This window comes from Gigantopelta aegis, chromosome 4, assembly GCF_016097555.1.
Source record: "Gigantopelta aegis isolate Gae_Host chromosome 4, Gae_host_genome, whole genome shotgun sequence".
Classification (NCBI taxonomy): Eukaryota; Metazoa; Mollusca; class Gastropoda; order Neomphalida; family Peltospiridae; genus Gigantopelta; species Gigantopelta aegis.
Genome location: NC_054702.1, coordinates 48,823,907 through 48,842,757, shown reverse-complemented (window position 1 = coordinate 48,842,757; position 18,851 = coordinate 48,823,907). Strand labels below are relative to the sequence as shown.

The window sequence follows — 18,851 nt, the reverse complement described above, 5'->3', positions numbered from 1 at the left end:
AGTTTTACTTTAGCTGTTCGGTGTTACAGATAACTCTTGATCCAGCTGTTCATTTTGCCTGCTATTCCTGCATTCAGCAGCTCAGAAGGAGTGCATCCTTCCAGACCTTGTCAAAGGCCTTTGCGAGATCCATGAAGACTGCTATGACTTTTTTCTTCTCCTGAAAGCTATTTTCAATTGACTGAGTTAGGATGATAAGCTGGCCTTCAGTGTTTCTGTTCTTCCTATAGGCAGTCTGTTCTTTGCAGATGAGACCTAAGCCTTCGGTTGATCATTCTCTCCAGAATTTATCCCAGAACACTTAAAAGACTTGCTAACAGGAAACATACTTGTTTTGTCTTTCTTGTCTTTGCCTTTTTTTCAGGATGGGAATAATTATGGCCTCCTTCCAGGCTGGGGGAAGGTTCCATTGTTCCATGACTGGTTGTAGAGTTGCAACAACGTTTTCTTGGCTATTTGTCCCAAATGTTGGATCATTTCATTGGTGATACCATCTTTGTCTGGTGCCTTTTTTTTCTTGAGTTTCCTGATGGCATCAGTCAGTTCCGACATTCCTAATTTTGAGATCATTGATAAGTTTGGGTTTTGATTTCTGGTCTTTTCTTGGAGACAGTCTTTGATCTTTTTGTTCCTTTCTGGTGGGATTTGGAGAGAACATTCACTTCGGAATGCATCTGCCAGAATATCTGCTGCTTGCTTTTCCGTGTGGAGCATCCCAGCTTCTTCTATGATGGTATTCCTTTGTGAGAGTGTGGCATCTTCATCGAGTGACTTTGTGAGGCGCCATAGCTTTTCTGTGTCTCGTTCTAGATTGAGAGAGGACGTTTTCTCATGCCAGCTGCGACGGAGTTCCTCAGTTTTTTCTTTTGTGAAGGCTTCCTTTAGCTGGATGTGTATTGTTATGTTAATGGGTGTGGGTACCTGTTCCATTTGGCTCCATTCAGAATGGCTTTTGTGAGGAGTTTGACATTTAATCTGCCATATCCATATTGTACATTTTAGAATATTGAGACTGCGACACAGAAAATGGATACAATTCAAAACCGAAACATATCCAACCAATACGTACACCCATTTTTGATCACAACGGACCCACATTTTGGTTAAAATAAGTGAGTTATCTAAAAAATTAATATATAATAATAATAATAATAATAATAATAATAATAATAATTAGTTTGACCAAAAAGTGGGTACGTTTTGACCAAAATTGGGTACATTACGGCTGGGTACGTTTGGATTTAGGTAATTTTTGGACAACTCCCCTGAAGAATACATCGTAGGGAGATAACTCTCATTATGGTTAGCAGACAAAAATGGTTGCATTTCCTTTGGTAAAACTGGCTTCTTTGGCCATTAAACAAATTAGTAAACCATTGGCACAAGTAATTAAAAACAGAGCTAAAAAATATGCTTTCTTCAGAACATATATATGTATGCCACCAGCACAGTGTAAGTATTTGGTGTTTTATTATTTATCGATAAATATTCTCCTGATAAAACGTCGTTGAATTTGATAATGGCATATTAAATGTGAATGTCGTCATACAAATATTCCTGCCATTTCAGTAATGATGGCAACGGTCCAGGTGTTACAAAACAGATATTGTTGATGGGGAAGGACTTACCTTTGGCACTGTCAGTGACAGTGCCAAAGGAAAGTCCTACCAAAGTGAGAACCAAATTGTTATTGGGACAGTCCTGGGTGTACAACCATTATAAAATGTTTCCAACCAATAGAGCCTTTTTGATGACATAACATACAAATTAAATACATTTTCTTATTTAAAATATCAGTGTTTGTATTTACAAGGTGTTGTTCTAATGCTTGTAGTAGCTCAATAATTTTGTACACGTGTACAGGGCATAAAATTAGAATTTTTCAGAAAACCAATATATCGTTCGTGTGGTTTTACTGATTACACGAACAATTTTCTTCAATAGGAGAAGCCATGTGTTTAGGGAAGTGACGTCACGTATCAGCATGCGCGCGCATCTGGTAGGCAGAAGTCTATCATAATGGCCATTAGTAACAAAGCGAACTAGCGTAGTGTGAATAGCAAAGAATGGCCAACACGTGCTTAAATTACCGCTTGTAGCACGGGAACGCTATTCTACATAGCTCCTGTATGGAGGAGATACATGTACTCTTTCCACCCATAAAATTTGACGATTGACCGAGTTCAAAACTATAGCAAACTTCCTTTTTTTTCTTTTTCTTTCACCTGAATAAATATTTTTAGTCCATGTATTTTTAAAGCGTCTGGTCCATATTTCAAGTAAAGCATTACAAACGAGTGCGCGCACACACAAATAAAAATAATAAAATAAAACGAGTAGGCCTATATTTTTTATTTAAAACTGTTTAAAAGAAATAATTGGCCTACACTTTGTTAAAGGAAATTATTTCTTTAAAGAATTTTAAATAACCCATATATATATATATATATATAGATACACATACACACACACACACATATACATATATATACACACATATATATATATATATATATATATATATATATATATATATATATATATATATATATATATATATATATATATATATATATATGAACATTTGTTACAAATGAACAACCAGTAGACAATATATAGACAGTAGTTATATATATATAACACATCAGACTTGTCTACTGGTTTATTTGTAAGGCTTTTCATCAACAATAAATTTAAGCAAGTATCTTATTAGAAAACTTTACAAAAACTTTAAAACTATTAATTTTATCAAGTCCTTTTTTATTCCTTAAACTTGCCGATATCGGATACATATTAACACATTGTATTAAAATGGAGGAACCTAAATTTAGTTTCCATACATGTTCCATGACCACACATACATTGCTCCCTCTAGCTACAGCGTCCCTTTTTAAATATTAGTACAGAACTTAGCCTTTTAAACCGGATACATCTCAAATTTACTTGGTCCCTCACCTTTGTGGTTCCATCTTCAGAACATTTTGTAGCATTATTTTTTTATATATATATATACATAAAAATTGCCATTAATATTTTAATCGCCTAATCCCATGCAGGCCAGGACATAGTTTAATACGCAGTCGATCTAGGATTGATTCCTGTTGGTGGTCCTATAGGGCTGTTTCTCATTCCAGCCAGTGCTCTACAACTGGTGTAACAAAGGCTACACTATTTATTATCCTGTCTGTGGGCTGATGCATATAAAAGGTCCCTTATTGTTAATCGGAAAGAGTAATCCATTGTGTGACAGCAGCAGGTTTCCTCCCTAATATTATCTGTGTGATCCCTAAACATGTCTGACTATATATCCGTAATTAAAATGACTTGAGTGCATTGTTAAATAAAAGATTCCTTCCTTTCAAATCTAAAACAGTGTCAGTTACCTTTGACAAGAGGCACAGTTTCAAAGGCTATCACTTTCAACCTGATTAATAAACCAGTTAAAACAACAAATTACTGTAAATGGTAACAATACAATGTTTTAATGTAAGACACACATTAACACAATGCAAATATCATTTGATCATTGGTTTATAATGATAATAGAAAAAGAAAATAATAAATATGTGTTGTCTATTGTTTCTCGATATAATTTTATTGATTTTGTAAAGTCTGTTTTGATTAGAAAATAGAGATCCTGGTAAAAAAAGATTAAATCCAAGTGTTATCAATGTCATCATCACATACTGAATAGCCCCATATTGCATATGGTAGTTTGGAAAGTCAGTGAAAAAGGTTCTGGTATCCTTCTTATGCACAGAAACATGAGATACTGTAGAAAAGAATCGCTGAATCTAATACCAGTGTTCTCCTTAGCATCCCTTAATTCACCCTAAAACTTAAACGCCCTTAATTCATCGTGAAAGGCCCATTTTTCATCCAAGAGTTGCCGGTTCTCTTTTTGTCAATAAACAGGGATCACTGATACCTAGAAAAAAATAAGAAAATTGGTAAATTTCTATGATATATAAGTATGAAAGTTTTATATTGTGTATATTGAATATTATTGAAATATTTGAATACACATAAATGTATTTGTGAAGACATATTGACATCTGTCACTGATGACAATAATACTTATAAATACAATCAGCTCCCCTTTTCTTTCTTTATTTATTTGCTGCAAACAAATTCAGATAACTTATATAATAAATGCATGTAACATAATTTATGTTTTTAATAAAATATGGTGGCTATCACCAACTTGTGGATCAATATCCAGTTTTATTATTAGTATTTATTTATTTTTAATCCCAAACAAATGATTTAATACATCTGATATCCCACCCTGAAATGTTTATACCTTTTATTTTATTATTAAAAAATCAACTTACACATTACAAATACACCTGTGGATCACTTCTTCAATAAAAAAAAAAGTAAAACATTATAATTAACATATAATATAATTAATAAATGGAAATATTTCAGAACCATTTTCATATGAAACAATATATATATGCTTGATTGCACACACACAGCTCCCTGTTATTTAATTAAAAATATAAATACTCCAGCCACCTACATATTTTATGGCATAATACAATATAAAATATATTCAGATTTTTGTTTTACCCACTATAATGGATCTGTCAATACAAACAAAAAGTTACATAAAACGTTGTTTGTCGATTGACTGGGTAGGCCTACTGTTCACAGAGTATCATTGTTTCCATGTCAGTTTGGTGGGGGCTTTTATTATTATTATTTTTTATTTTATTATCTTTTCAATTTTCATTTCAATAAATACTGACGTGTATTAGTATTACGAATGAATAACATACAACAAACCTTGTATAAAATGACGATCTCCGTTGTGGGATGGGCAAAGTTGATTGTTACTACTAATGCCAGTATTGTCAACTGGTTTCTTGCCTACCAGCGCTCACGCGGTACCACGTGATCAAAACATGTGATGTCACCGTGGCTTCTCCTATAGATAAAAATGAAAAGGTTAATGGGCAACGATAATCAAACGAGAATCTAAGATGAGTGATTTTTGTAGCTTTTCTCTATTAAATCATCCTATCATAAATGGGCCATTCCGTGGTATTTGGTCCATGGGTGTGTAAATTTCAAAATGATCAATTAAACTAAGTTTTTATTATAGCTTAAAGTTAACACCCTTAAGCACATACAAATATACTTTTATTGCCAAATTACTTATGTTTTATGGGTTTTTATGACTGTTTTATTTGAAAAAAGAATTTTTGTAAGCCAGGACGTGACATTTGTTTTTTGGTAATATTTCATTACTGTTATGTCAAATTTAAAAATTAGCTATCAGGACATCACATCTAAAATATACTACATATGAAAATACTACTTTGCCTTCTTTCATATCATAATTAGTATATTAAATTATTTTTCAAAATATATAATGTCACGTCCTGGCTGATTTGACATATAAAAGTTAGTTTTATTTAAAAACTATTTTTCAGAAATAAAAATCCTTTTTAATCCTCCTCCTTCTCAATGTTCCAAGTATAAATAAAAGTTATAATGATGACTGGTTGTATTAAATGATTAAAATAACCACCTTAAACTTTGAGCCAGGACGTGACATTCAAGATGGCAGGTTAAATTGAGTAAAGATTAAAAATGTATTAAATTTCTCTATATAAAGAAATTGGCAAAACTGTCTAGATAATGCACATGTACCTTAAAGAAATTACTTTTATTTTCGATATTTTACCCTTCACCATTAAGAATCAGAAACAGAAAAAGTGGAAGTTCGGGAGAGCATGTTCGAATATTTAATGTGGATTTATGTAGATAAAAAAAACCATACTATTATCAATTCTATGCTTCTATGTTTTGACCAAACAGTGAATTATTGATAATCTACCAATTTAAGGAATATTGTATTTATACCAAATATTCCATTTTGTGAACCCAAACTGGTGTACACATACAATAAATATTGTGTCAAAGAATTGTTAACATAGAATGTTCTGCTAAAATCTTAAGTTTATTCTTTGGCAGATACGGGTATCCAAACATGAATTAGAATATATAAACCAACATTCCTCTAGTGAAGGATGTAATTGGTAAAGATACATGTTGATCATAAAACTTGGGTTGGAGGAATTCAAATCAGTTGTGTTGATGAGATTTTTGCTATTGTCAACCATCAACAGTTTATATTAATATACATTGTTGACAGTTTGGCCTATCAGATAATGATAAACAGAAAGAAGAAACTGTCCAAAGACTAATTTCTATACTGACTGGGGTTCATATTTTGAATTTCAATTAAATCAGATGATCATAAAAATACCAGCAAAAGGCAAAATAATATATTTTAATTCTAAAACATATGGTAAATTGCAAACAAGAATTCTTCAGAATTAAATGTCTTGCCTATACCCCAAACTTATTCAGTGTCATTGATAGTACATCTGTAGATATCCATCTCAATGCATATTAAAAATGTTTCAAAAATATTTTTTAAAAATCGAACCTCAAAAAATTTAATTAAAATTTTAAAATAATAAAATTGAAAAACAAATTTTGACCTGCATTAAGGAGAAAATTCATAGATAGAACTATAAATGAAGCTTTACTGACGCAGGACATGTAATTTATGAGAAATGAAGCTACATTTGTACAATCAATGTTGAGCTAAATGCAAAAATGTATGCCGTAGCCAACGAAAATGTAACACCTAGATACTTCGTCTTTTTAGTTTGTACATGTATTGTATAGGTAGGACAAAAATCACCAGACTTAGCAACATCAGGATAAGCAATCTTGTTGACAAATGATATGGTTAACCTATGGTCCCACAGAGCCTGCGTTGGTATACGATGGGCTACGATGGAACATCGTAGAGCATCATGGAGCCCATCCTGCATCGACGTACGATTTTGTGGCCTCTGAGAGCCATCATAGGTTGGAAAATCATCTTTTGAAATGTTCAAAAGATGGTCTACGATGGTGAACGTTGTAGACCATCGTAAGACCGACATACGGCCGCCAGATGATGTCGTAGACTATCGTATGACCACGTAGATAACTTTCACTTGTCCACAGGTAAATACCTGACACGTATGATATCGTACGGCATCGTTGGAAATCGTACGACGATCCTGCGAGGACGCAGGATCATCCTGGGTCCTTGTAGCCACTTTGGGAGTATATAAATACCAGCCATCACTTCATCATCATCAGGTGCTGGCTGACTCCCCTTGCCCTTGTCCTTGCTCTTGGTCTTGCCACCTTTTGCCATCTTCAAATAGTTGTGTACTGAACTAAAAGTGGAATTGAACTTAATTATATACCATACTGTGATGACGAAGGACGTCGTAGGCCGTCGTACGATGTCGTAGACCAACGTGGGCCTATCGCGGGATGTCGTACGACGTCGCACAACTTTTTCGGGTTACCTCGACTACCAACGAAAGCTACATCATACGATGACGCATGTCATCGTAAGATGGTCGTACGATGACGTGCGTCGTCATATGATTGCAATAGCATAATATTTTATTGTCTACCATCGCGGGCCATCGTAGGTTTAGGCCATTGTAGCCCATCGTATACCAATGCAGGCTCTGTGGGACCATAGCTTTATGGGTTATAAAAGTATATTATATGAATATTGTATGAGAACATTTTTTTTTGCACAACGACAATTCAATTAATTAAGATTTTATGCACTTATTTTGATGATAAAAATACTTAAAACCAGTAAATATCATTGGTTTTATAAACTAACAGTGTTTCATTAGTGGTATTTGATATACATATCATTTATTAGTTGTATACGTGAACTGGACAAAAAGTCACGTCCTGGCTTAAAAAACCAAAATTAGGCCTGACATGCTAATACTACTATATGTAATGAACCTATAAATGATAAAACTGAATTTCTATTTAAAAATGACTTTTAGTTAAGGAGATCATAAGAGTCAGAATGTCACGTCCTGGCTTAAATCATTACCACGGAATGGCCCAAATACGAAAATATACTTTTTGTGTGCTGGGACTAACTTGAAAGCTGCCAGGTGAAAATAAAAATTAAGCTAGTTTCGATTCATTAGAAATTATGAATTCTGTAAAATGCTATTCATAGTAATGAGAACACGATTGTCAAGAGATCTCGCGCACTGCGGTGTATGTTAATAATACTACATGCAAAATACTAGTGACAGGCAAAATGGATTTTAAATTAATCAATCTAACGGTAGCTGCACAGTTTATAGCAGTCATTTTGTCCGACACTAGTGAAGCTAGAATGTCATTGTGTTTTAGACTCGAATAGTCCTGTAAGAAGCTACAAGTGTCGAACAAAAATCAGCCGATTTATTCCGATTGGCTTGGAGTAGCGGTGAGAGAGATTTCCATGACACTCATATGCGTACAGGGCTCTCGTTTGTATAGGGGGCAGGCTGGTTTTTGCCCGAATTAAATGAAAATGCCCGAATTTAACATAATTTATTCATATTAGTATTACCGGTACTACCAAACAGCTATATTGGGCTGCAAACGAATCACTACGCATTTTTACATGGATTTTGATGGTAGAATGATGGAAGTTATGGTAAAAAGGTATCACACCTTAGCACATTTTGCCCGAATATCTCTTCCATTTTTGCCCGAATTTGAGGTTTTGCTCGTATACGCTTATGATGACACACATCTATTTTTATTTTTAAAACATAATATTTTGTTTTCATCAGTGTCATTAAATTGCATCGGTATAGCTGGACATGTTGAACGATGGAGGGAAAGCTAGTTAGAACATTACCATCATGCACATACCGGTATGACGTACATCTAGGTAGTCAGGGATTTTTCACTGCACACAGTTTTCCAAAAAATAGATGATACTAGCTAACAGATGTTTTTTTTTATTTTCTGACGAGCGATTACAGCTTTTGCACGAACGATCCGTTGTTTATGTTGATATTGGTTTTGCATAACCGACAGACGAACGACAGAATCGTTTGTGCAAAATTTTATGCCCTGACCTATGAAAAAATATATATCATGAATTAAAGTAAAAACTGAATGCTACAAACATTAGTATATGACAACAAATACATTCGATATACAGACACCGGTATTCTGAACAAGGAAATGTATTTAGTATGAAATAATAGTCGCTAACAAGGCTGTGTTATCGCAAACATCTTACAATGGCTGCAAACTCAGGACAGTCCCTTTAACAACTTTGATAAATTACTCTCCTATCTTTAATTACTGTTAGATTTTCTCCACTTTTTGTCCAAACATAAATCATGAAAAAAACATTACATTGAAATGAATTCCACATAATAGACTGACACCATATTAGTTTGGAGGGACATAGTAAGAGTGTGGTTCTTACTACATCCGGATCTTGTTACATACCCTATATATAGTCTGTATTAAAAACTTGTGGCACCATGTTTCAACCGTTTCTCAACCGAAATAGTTCAACAAATGGACATAAACCAAAAATGTATAACCTACCATACTCGCAAAATACAGATTGAAGCACTTGCATCATTATTAACAAAATAAATCTTCAACAACCTTAAAAAATATCCACGCCATTTTAAATCTGCTAAGTTGAGAGAAGCAACTCACTGTGCACGTTAAGAAAAGTATTTTTAACATGCCCCGGTCACTAACACCATATCACCTATATCAACTTTGTTAAGATCTCCTAAGACAAAACACATACAAAAGTAAGTGACATAATTAATCTGACATCATATCGATCCACCCCTCTTGAAGAGTATTCTTCTTCTTCTTCTTCTACTTCATTGTACGCTCAGACAGGGACCCCAGTGGCTTGAACAAAAGCTGCTGTATTCCGTAGGTTCTCCAAGGGGCTAAAGAGTTTCTCATTCAGGGGTTCATCTGAAGGCCAGACTGCTTTTCCTCTGGTTTCTGGTAGGTGGGACAATGTTGTCAGTAGCTTTATCCCATTCCATCCGTTTCCTGGCACCACAAAACGGAGCACGGGGATCACCAGTCGCTTGTGTTGGACCCTTTCAAGGCATAGGGCCCGGCACTCTTCCACTTTGTCAGGTCTCCAATGGTTGAGCACCATCTCTCAAGTTTCTGTTGTCATCTGTCATATGAGTGGAAATGCGCTGAGCTGCCGTTAGGCACCTCCCTACAAGTAGTTTGGCCCAGCTCATCCATCTTCGGCAGTGGTCCATATTAGTCTAGCCTCTATCCTTCAACCAATCCAGCCTGGGTGGCCCTACCAGAAGTCAAAGCTCCCACTGGCATAGCTCTCTGGGTCACTGAGACATGCAAGCCACCTCAGCACAATAAGGAATGGACCATGAGGTGGGAAGAGTATTCCATAAACAAGCAAAATGGCAGACGGCAAAAAACTGCATGTATTTTGCCCTTTGCAATCTCAGTAAACTCTATATTGGTTACATCATTACAATCTTGTATGTGGAATCTATATCACTGTAATGGGTTTTTTCACGATCTGTGTCTGGACGATATTTTGGGGAAATCTAACTGTAATTAAAGGTAGGAGAGTAATTTATTGTAGTTATTAACAATTTGGTTCGGACTGTAGTCCAAAACAAGAAAGTTCAGCCAATTAGGAGATAACCGTATGGAGTTTTTAGATTTCTGGGTGTTATTGCCTATTTGATCCCACAAATGTCATTTAACTTTATTCAAGTTATAAAATGTAAACATTGAAAAAACAAAAGTTTATCGTATCACCGCCGTTTTCTTTTTTGCACTGGAACCCAAATATTTGTTACTCTAATACTAATAGAAGTACAGTGCAAGCGTAATATGCAAAACGGTAACCAGTCTTTTATTAGTTTAATGGGTGCAAGCCACCATTTACGTTTGCAAAACTTTAAAAGTGTAAATTATTAATTTAATTTGTAAAATATCACATAAATTGCAAAAAAATACATTAAAAAATAAAAATAATTAATACACAATATCATGGAATAGATAAATTTAACAAGATATCTACGTTGAAAAATTACTAATTTGGTGTGTGTGGTGGGTGGGGTAGGGATTTGTATGCCTTAAACAGTAATATATGTACAATTTATGCTAATGAAGGTTCTTGGGTTTTTTTAAGTGTTTTTTTATTGTTGTTTTTTTGGGGGGAGGGGAGGAGTTCCCATTCATAAGTAAATAAATATATACACATTTATAAGTGATAAAATAATAATTTGTTTTTAATGCTGTTAATTGTTGTAATAGGAAACAATGATTGTTTTTATTAGGTGGTTTTAGTGGAAACAATTATTTTAAAATATTAAGAGGTACATGTGTAACTTTATTCTAAACTGGTGAAAATTGTTTTGCATGTTTTTCTAAACATACCATGAAATATGCCCAATGAGCTTGTTGTGTAAATTGACAAATTGATTAAACATGATCTTAGTATGCAAAATGTACATTAAAAAGTTCATTATTTTAATTGACTGTTTCTTTTGTTTTATAAACAGTTAAAATTGGGCAAAGTGAATTTTTCGCCATGGCCAGTGAATTTTCAAAATTAAAAAATTTCTAGAACCCCTGACCAATCACAATACAGGACACACTCGCAGTCAGTTTACAATTAAAAACAATCTTTTCTACTTACAGAAATACTATATAACTGAATAGTCTTCATATTTAAAGTGAGACTTAGTTCATCAAGATTAACCTTGACTGCATGTGCCTGTAGCAGTCATATGGCCGTTCAAAGCAATTTTGGCCGGAATGAAATTGAGGTCAAAGTAACGACTACCATCATGTTTTCCAACCCGAAGCATGTATTGTGATCTATTTCAAGCTTATGGAGACCAAGAAATACTTACTTTGAAACGATCTTCACTTTGAATTAAAGGAAAAAAGTCTGACTGTGTGGGTTTTCTTTAAAACATGCGGTTAATGTTATCTGTCCTTTTTGGAGGGAAATAAAACTCAGAACAGTCTTGTATGTGGAAAAGTCATCTCTCGTTCATAATAAATACAAAAAACCCTATAAAACTAAAAATGAATTAAAGTTAATAAAATAACTTAAAAGTAAAAATAAATTAAAGTTAATATAATAAAATAAAATAAAGTTAATAAAATAAAATAACTTTTATTAATTAAGTAATAGAAATGAAATAAATATATAATTTAATTACTAAGATATTTTTTTTTAATAAATAATAATGAATATATATAAATTAAATAAAACTAACATGTTTCTCATTTGCCAGTAATTGAAATGTTACTGCTGTGTCTTGCTTCTTCCTTCAGTATTTCATTTAACAAAATAATACATTAAAATAAAAGTTAATTAATTTCTCTACAAGTAGCTAAGACATAAGTACTAAGTATTAAACTGTTACTTACCTATCTTTTTCTCAGTTTTCTTGTGAAGAAGTCGGGGTGGGGGGGGGGTGGGTGACAATCAAACATATTTCTCTCGTTCGCCAGTACGTTAAACATTACTGTTGCCCCTTGCTCGCCACGAGGAGGCCAGAGAGTTGAACAAGATCTACCAAATTTGATGTGTGCCTTGTTGAGTATGATAATTTAACAAGGACATGGCTGAAATTGTCCAAAATGCCAACAATGTCGGTGTTTTTCTGAGACAAAGTTAAATTATCATAGACTAATTAAAACATTTGGGCAGTATCCCATTTGGATACTAACATTTCAAAATCTGGAATCCCACCTGAGAATTTAGTATCCCACTTAAATTAAATTTATAAATAACATCGCAACAAACTTGGACAACACTGTTCTCGTTCCCAGTCTATTGCTACGCCGCAATTGAAATTGCGGAATTCATGAAATTCGCAATAAAACAGAATCGGTAAAAAGATTTGCTGCATCTATTTTTCCGTAATACTGAAATAAATTAACATTTGGCAGTAATCTATAAGTGTTTCTGATATTACTAATGATAAACCTACCTGTATCAATTTTCTGCAGATGTGGAATCAATATCTCAAATAAAATTTGAAGGGAGGAAACATCCAACAAAACAATAGTGACATGGTGGTTCCCAGTCTATTGCTTCACCAGTAAATGATCACTTTCATTGTTTCAGCGAAAAATAAAAACTCAGGATTAAAAAAACCCCAACAACATTATATGGTATCCCGGTGGGATACTGGGTTCTTGAAGTCTGGTATCCAAAATTAAATTCTGGTTTCCCCGGGATATCAGGATACCGTTAATCTTGAACACTGAAAAGCCTTGCTTAATTGCATTCCTTTAAAGTTAATAGATGGTTTGTCTAATTTGTTACCAATTTTGGACTTGCTCATTCTGACCCTCTCCCCTCCTCCATGAAGCCTGAGGAGTAGGGCCAAAAAGAGGACACCATTTTAAACCATCTTCTCTTATTCCAAAAATACTATAACAAAATAGTCTTTTAGATCAATATATCGACAAACTTTTCTCCAAATCTACTTGACCAATTCCAGCCTTATTTTGTGGGAAGCTTCCTTGCACATGGAGACATTAAATTGTTCATTTGGATGTTCTACAGCACACCCCCTCCCCATCCAACAGGGCTGACAGTCTTAGGCCGAATAGGTGTGGGGGGAAACTATAAGTCAAGTTAAAAAAAATTGTCTCTTTCTTTCATAAATGCATAGCCTTGGCACATGGAAAAATTAATTTGTTAATTTGGTCATTCTGAAACCCCATCGAAGGCTTGAAGGATGGGGTTTAAAATGGGATAATTAAGCCAGTTAAAAATGCTATAACCAAATAGTCTTCATATACATGTAACAAACAGATGGTTTATCAATGTTGGGTCCCTTGTTTGTGATTGGGGATGGGTGAAGTTTAATATACTAGAGTTATATAGACAGATGCATTTAACTTTAATTTTTTTACATCTGCTAGACCATGTCAGGGAACATTTAGTTCAGTATTATGTCGGGATTCGCTGTGTAAGTTTCAGAGATCTCTCCACAATTTTAAAACATTAAATGTAGTTGCTAATCAATTTTCATTTGACTAGAAATATCGCTAATTAAGATTTTGAAAACAAAATGTTTCCTGTATGTCCAAGTATATTTGGTGGGAAGTTTTCTTGGCCCATAGAGAAACAAAATCATTAATTTGATTATTCTGACCCTCCAGAAAAATGGGTGTCATGCATTCCATGACTGATAGGTGAGGTCAACAATTTATTAGTCACCGTTTAGACCTATGGCCTCTTGCTGTCAAGTTTGGTTTCGATAGTGTAAAAAGTGAAAGTGTTTTGGAATATGGTAACAAAAATGCTTTAGTTGCAATTTGCAAAGACATTGGACAAGACATAAATAAAACAGCCATGTCGAAAAAAGGCATCTGCTCCATGGAGAATGAAATTGCATTTTGTTTCAGTTTATCCTGCAAATTGATACATACACAACTATTAGAGACAGATTAACAAAAAGAATAATCAAATATAGAGTTGAGTAGCTTGAATCTGTTATATTTTTCTTTCAGTTTTCCATTGGTTTGAGGTGAATGTTCGATTACGACTAATGGGAATGGGCAAAGCTCAGCAAGTGGAAAAACTAAATGATGAGATGGCCATTGACCTGGGAGCAGAAATGCTGGGTGAATTTGTTATCTATTCTGTGGCTGCTATGACAATATACTTAGAGTACAGTCGATCGTCTGCTAAAGAACAGATAAAAGAAGAACAGCACATCCATGACATGATATCACTGCAACAGAAAATCCAGGAACTAGGAATAACGACAGAAAGACAAGAAGCACAGCTGCATGAACTTGAAAGAATTGTGAATGATCTTGACTCCAGAAACAAGAGCCTCACAAGTCGAATATTTGGATCTGGCAAATAGTAAAATAGTTTTTTTAGTGTGTGAAAGTGTTATTAACCGGTGTATATATGTACTTACACAATGTAATAGATGTATTATATAGAGTATTGTGTGATAAATGGCAATATGATTAAAATATGTTTATACTGGCTGACAGAATGTATTAATGTACTAATATATTGGTATTGACAAGATAGTTTGTGTTTTATGAATTAAATTTTAAAAAGAATGCAGAAAATAAAAAAACTCAAGTTATAGTTTTAATCTGACTATGCTTCTAACAAACTGGGATATATATATATAATATATTTGTGTCTAGACAAACACTATTTTTATTCCAGGTCAAAAATAATAGCTATATATAACTGGAGTTATATCTATAGTGTGCAAACACACACACACACACACACACACACACACACTGAATGCAACCACAGTCAACAGGTGGTATGGGGGACCTCCCCCAGAAAGAAAATGGGTTAAGTTTAGGGTAGGGGTTAAGAAAATCGTAAGGTAATGATAACAGTAATTAATTTTGTCAAAAAGTTAACTTAAAAAAGTAACATTTTGGGTATGGCACCATACCCGTTTTACCCTATGGCAGAAACACTGCACAGACAGGATAGCACATACCATGGCCTCTGATATACCAGACGTGTTGCACCGACTGGAATGAGAAATAGCCCAATGGGCCCACCAACAGAGATACGAATAACTATGTATATTAAAGGGGGCCAAGCTAATGGGTGAATGCATACAAAATACTAGGTGAGATTGGTGGCAAATTAAGTAATACATTTTCTGTAGAGCTTTGTTTGGCATTGTCTGTGAAACAGTTTATTGGTTTGGATCTGAGGTGTACAAACTTATTTAATTTTAAATATATGTTCACAAAGTCATTGTTAAAAAATCTAAATTTGTATCTCAACTCAAGTTTTTTTTTTTTTTTTTTAAAGTACAACTTACATGTATACTACAAATGAAAAGGTGGAGAAAACAAAACATGATTTTAGACCATTTTTATTTCTTAGATTGCAGTATGCAATTATTATTTCAACTGAGCATTTCAACTGATATCACACTGAAGAAGAAAAACTCCAAAACATTCTGTATTTTAAGTATTTGTAAACACATTTAATTAAAAACCGTATAAGTTTATTATCATGTATTTTGCTTAACACTTTGTCACAATTACCTGTATTTGTAGTAGTATCTTTTGTAAATTGTACATTTTGAGTTAAATTTTTCTCATCATCTTTCATTACATTTAATTTTACCGCTTCCATTCAAGTTGATTTTCACGTATTTAAATGATAGAACAAGCCTTGCTTTGGACTGTCAAGATTATTCAGTGAAAAATGCTGAAAATTTAAAGGTGCGGTATCATAGTTACAAGTGCCATATTTTGCTATTTTTACAATTATGTGTGATAAATAACTACAAATGAATCAGTCTCACAGTCTTTGCATATAAGTAACTCAGGAATGTTGAAATTATAATGTACTTGCACATGGTGTAAACAGAGTCGCATTCTTTACAGCCAGATTCCTGTGTTATCAAATCTTATGAAATAGAGAATCCACAAACTGGCAAGTTGGCTGTCTGTGGTAAAATAGGACCATTTGAGAAAGATGAGTTGCACAGACAGAAAACCTGTTGGAAACATCACTGTCAGTCTAAAGATTTTCCAATTCATTTTTTTTTTACAATTAAATCATTTCATTGTAATGTTTTATGGACATATAATTGAAGGTATAATATTTACATTTCAAAGTGAAAGTTAATAAATAATTTTAACAAAAAGCTGTCATTGTGCAACTTTTAGCAACTTTAATTTTATTTGCCATTGTACATACATATGTTGACGTGATATTGTTACTCCAATCTCTGCCAATGGACATGTTTGTAATGCAAAAGATAGATTAAACAAAAAAACAAAAACCACAGGCAGCAAGATCCACACGCACCACTATGTTATGTTGGGTTTTTTAATCCTGTAATATATTGGCAAGACCAGATACATTTCTATGTTTTTGGTCACACTGACCTTACTAGATTGATGGTAAACATTTTGTGTACAAAAAAGTAAAAAGTGAGATTTTCCTATTCTTGTTGGATTGCAGAATAAATAAAATAAGTGATTATTGCTTTTTGATATCAGCTTGATTCTGCTCAGATTAAATAGTGAATGCCACCAGGTGGCAGAAAAAGGAGAAATAATTATATCTTTTTATTCCTTTTTCAGTTTGACAGTTCCATTTTTAATTTAACCTCTTCAAAAGAAAAAATATATATGGTAGCTACGGTATTACTTACATGTAAAAAAAGAAGAAAGAAATGTTTTATTTAACGATGCACTCAATACATTGTATTTACATTGTCTGGCATCAGACATATGGTTAAGGACCACACAGATATAGAGAGGAAACCTGCTGTCGCTACTTATGGGCTACTCTTTTCGATTAGCAGCAAGGGATCTTTTATATGCACCATCCCACAGACAGGGTAGTACCATTGATATACCAGTCATGGTGCACTGGCTGGAACGAGAAATAGCCCAATGGACCCACCAACGGGGATCGATCCCAGACAGACCGTGCATTGAGCGAGCGCTTTACCACTGGGCTACGTCCCGCCACTACTTACATGTAGGTCAGGATTGGATTTTTAAATTTTTTATTTGTAACATTACATTGATACTGGATATTTATTGTCAGTTCCACAGGAGCACTGTAGCGGGCATTGATATAATTATTGTGGGGAAGTGTTTTGGTAAAGACAACGTTGAAAACATTCTCTATGAAATCAAATAGGTCATTGTGAATGTCATCTTTTTGGAGGATATACTCCACCTGTTAGTACATTGATATGACATTAATATTATTATTATAGATGGTTTGATTACAATATAGTGTTTAGAACCGAGTGATATACTGTATATACCGTCTGGTATCGGTATCATGTCATACCGAGCAAGTATCAAAATACTGAAATTTCGGTATTGAAAAATGTTACCTACCATTTACTAAAGCACTAACAATATACATGTATGTCTGATGCACCAAAATGGCTGAGAAGAAGAGAAACGAGGGCCTTGTGTATGGAATTTAATTTTATTTAGATGAAATTAGCGGGTGAGACTTGACTCGGGCATGCATTTAAATCAAAGAATACCGCTCGATATGGGTATTGGTATTGTATCAATACCAAATACCGAGGTAAATCACCCAAAAATACTGATACCAATACTGAACCTGAAATTTCAATACTGCCCAACTCTTAACAGTGTTGTTTCATTGTGATTGACCCTGATTAATAGGCCTTACATTTGCTTTAATATTGTGACAACTCTGAAGTTATTTCTTTTGTTTATTTGTAAAACTTGACAACATGTATACCGGTGTTCAAATTACATGTAGGCTAGTTATTAGCATAATCAGTTGTAAATCTTGTATATTTACAGATTTTTATCTTACTGTGAAAATATATCAAAATAAATACTAAAATTGTGACTTTTTTCAGCAAGTTTGTTTGTTTGAAAAAGCCCAAGTTGGTGATCATAAAGTTAAAATGTAGAAAATAAACATTTGGCTATAGTGATCTAAACCAGGCAAGTAAACCTTGGAGTCGGCCAGAAATAGTCGAAAGGAATGATTAAAAACACCTAAGCACATTTAGGACTATTTCAGTTTGGTGTCATATAAAAGAGGAAACAATGCTGCTCCCAATGAATATCTAAAGGCAACACTAAAAACTTTTGAAAGGGGTTTATTTTTGTGATAAACAAATGTCAGTAAAGATTATGGCAAATATATATTTTTTTTTTTTAAAGTGAAAAAGTGAACACCAGAAAACACTTTGCAAAATATTCTGTTTTGTTTTGTTCACCTACCCCAAATGATAGCAGCTTCCTCTGACCAGACACAGAAGTACATACTACATTTTGGGGAATTGTTTAAGATGAGTGGGAAAACACTGGACCACATACAACCCATTAGATCTTGGGCAACCTTTCTAGTTTTTACTGCTGTGCTTACATGCTGTCCCATGGGTAATACCCGTCAGTAACGGACTAAAACAAAATCTTGTTTGTAC

The 18,851-nt window shown here is 33.8% G+C and overlaps 1 protein-coding gene across 1 annotated transcript; it reads left to right on the top strand.

The window, feature by feature from the left end:
- Positions 1–1,312: 1,312 nt before the first annotated feature.
- Positions 1,313–15,267, top strand: LOC121372087 (putative OPA3-like protein CG13603). The gene is made up of 2 exons (XM_041498350.1): positions 1,313–1,452; positions 14,416–15,267. The coding sequence occupies exons 1-2, from the start codon at positions 1,317–1,319 to the stop codon at positions 14,775–14,777; spliced, it is 498 nt and encodes a 165-aa protein (XP_041354284.1). The 5' UTR covers positions 1,313–1,316; the 3' UTR covers positions 14,778–15,267.
- The last annotated feature ends 3,584 nt before the right edge of the window (positions 15,268–18,851 follow it).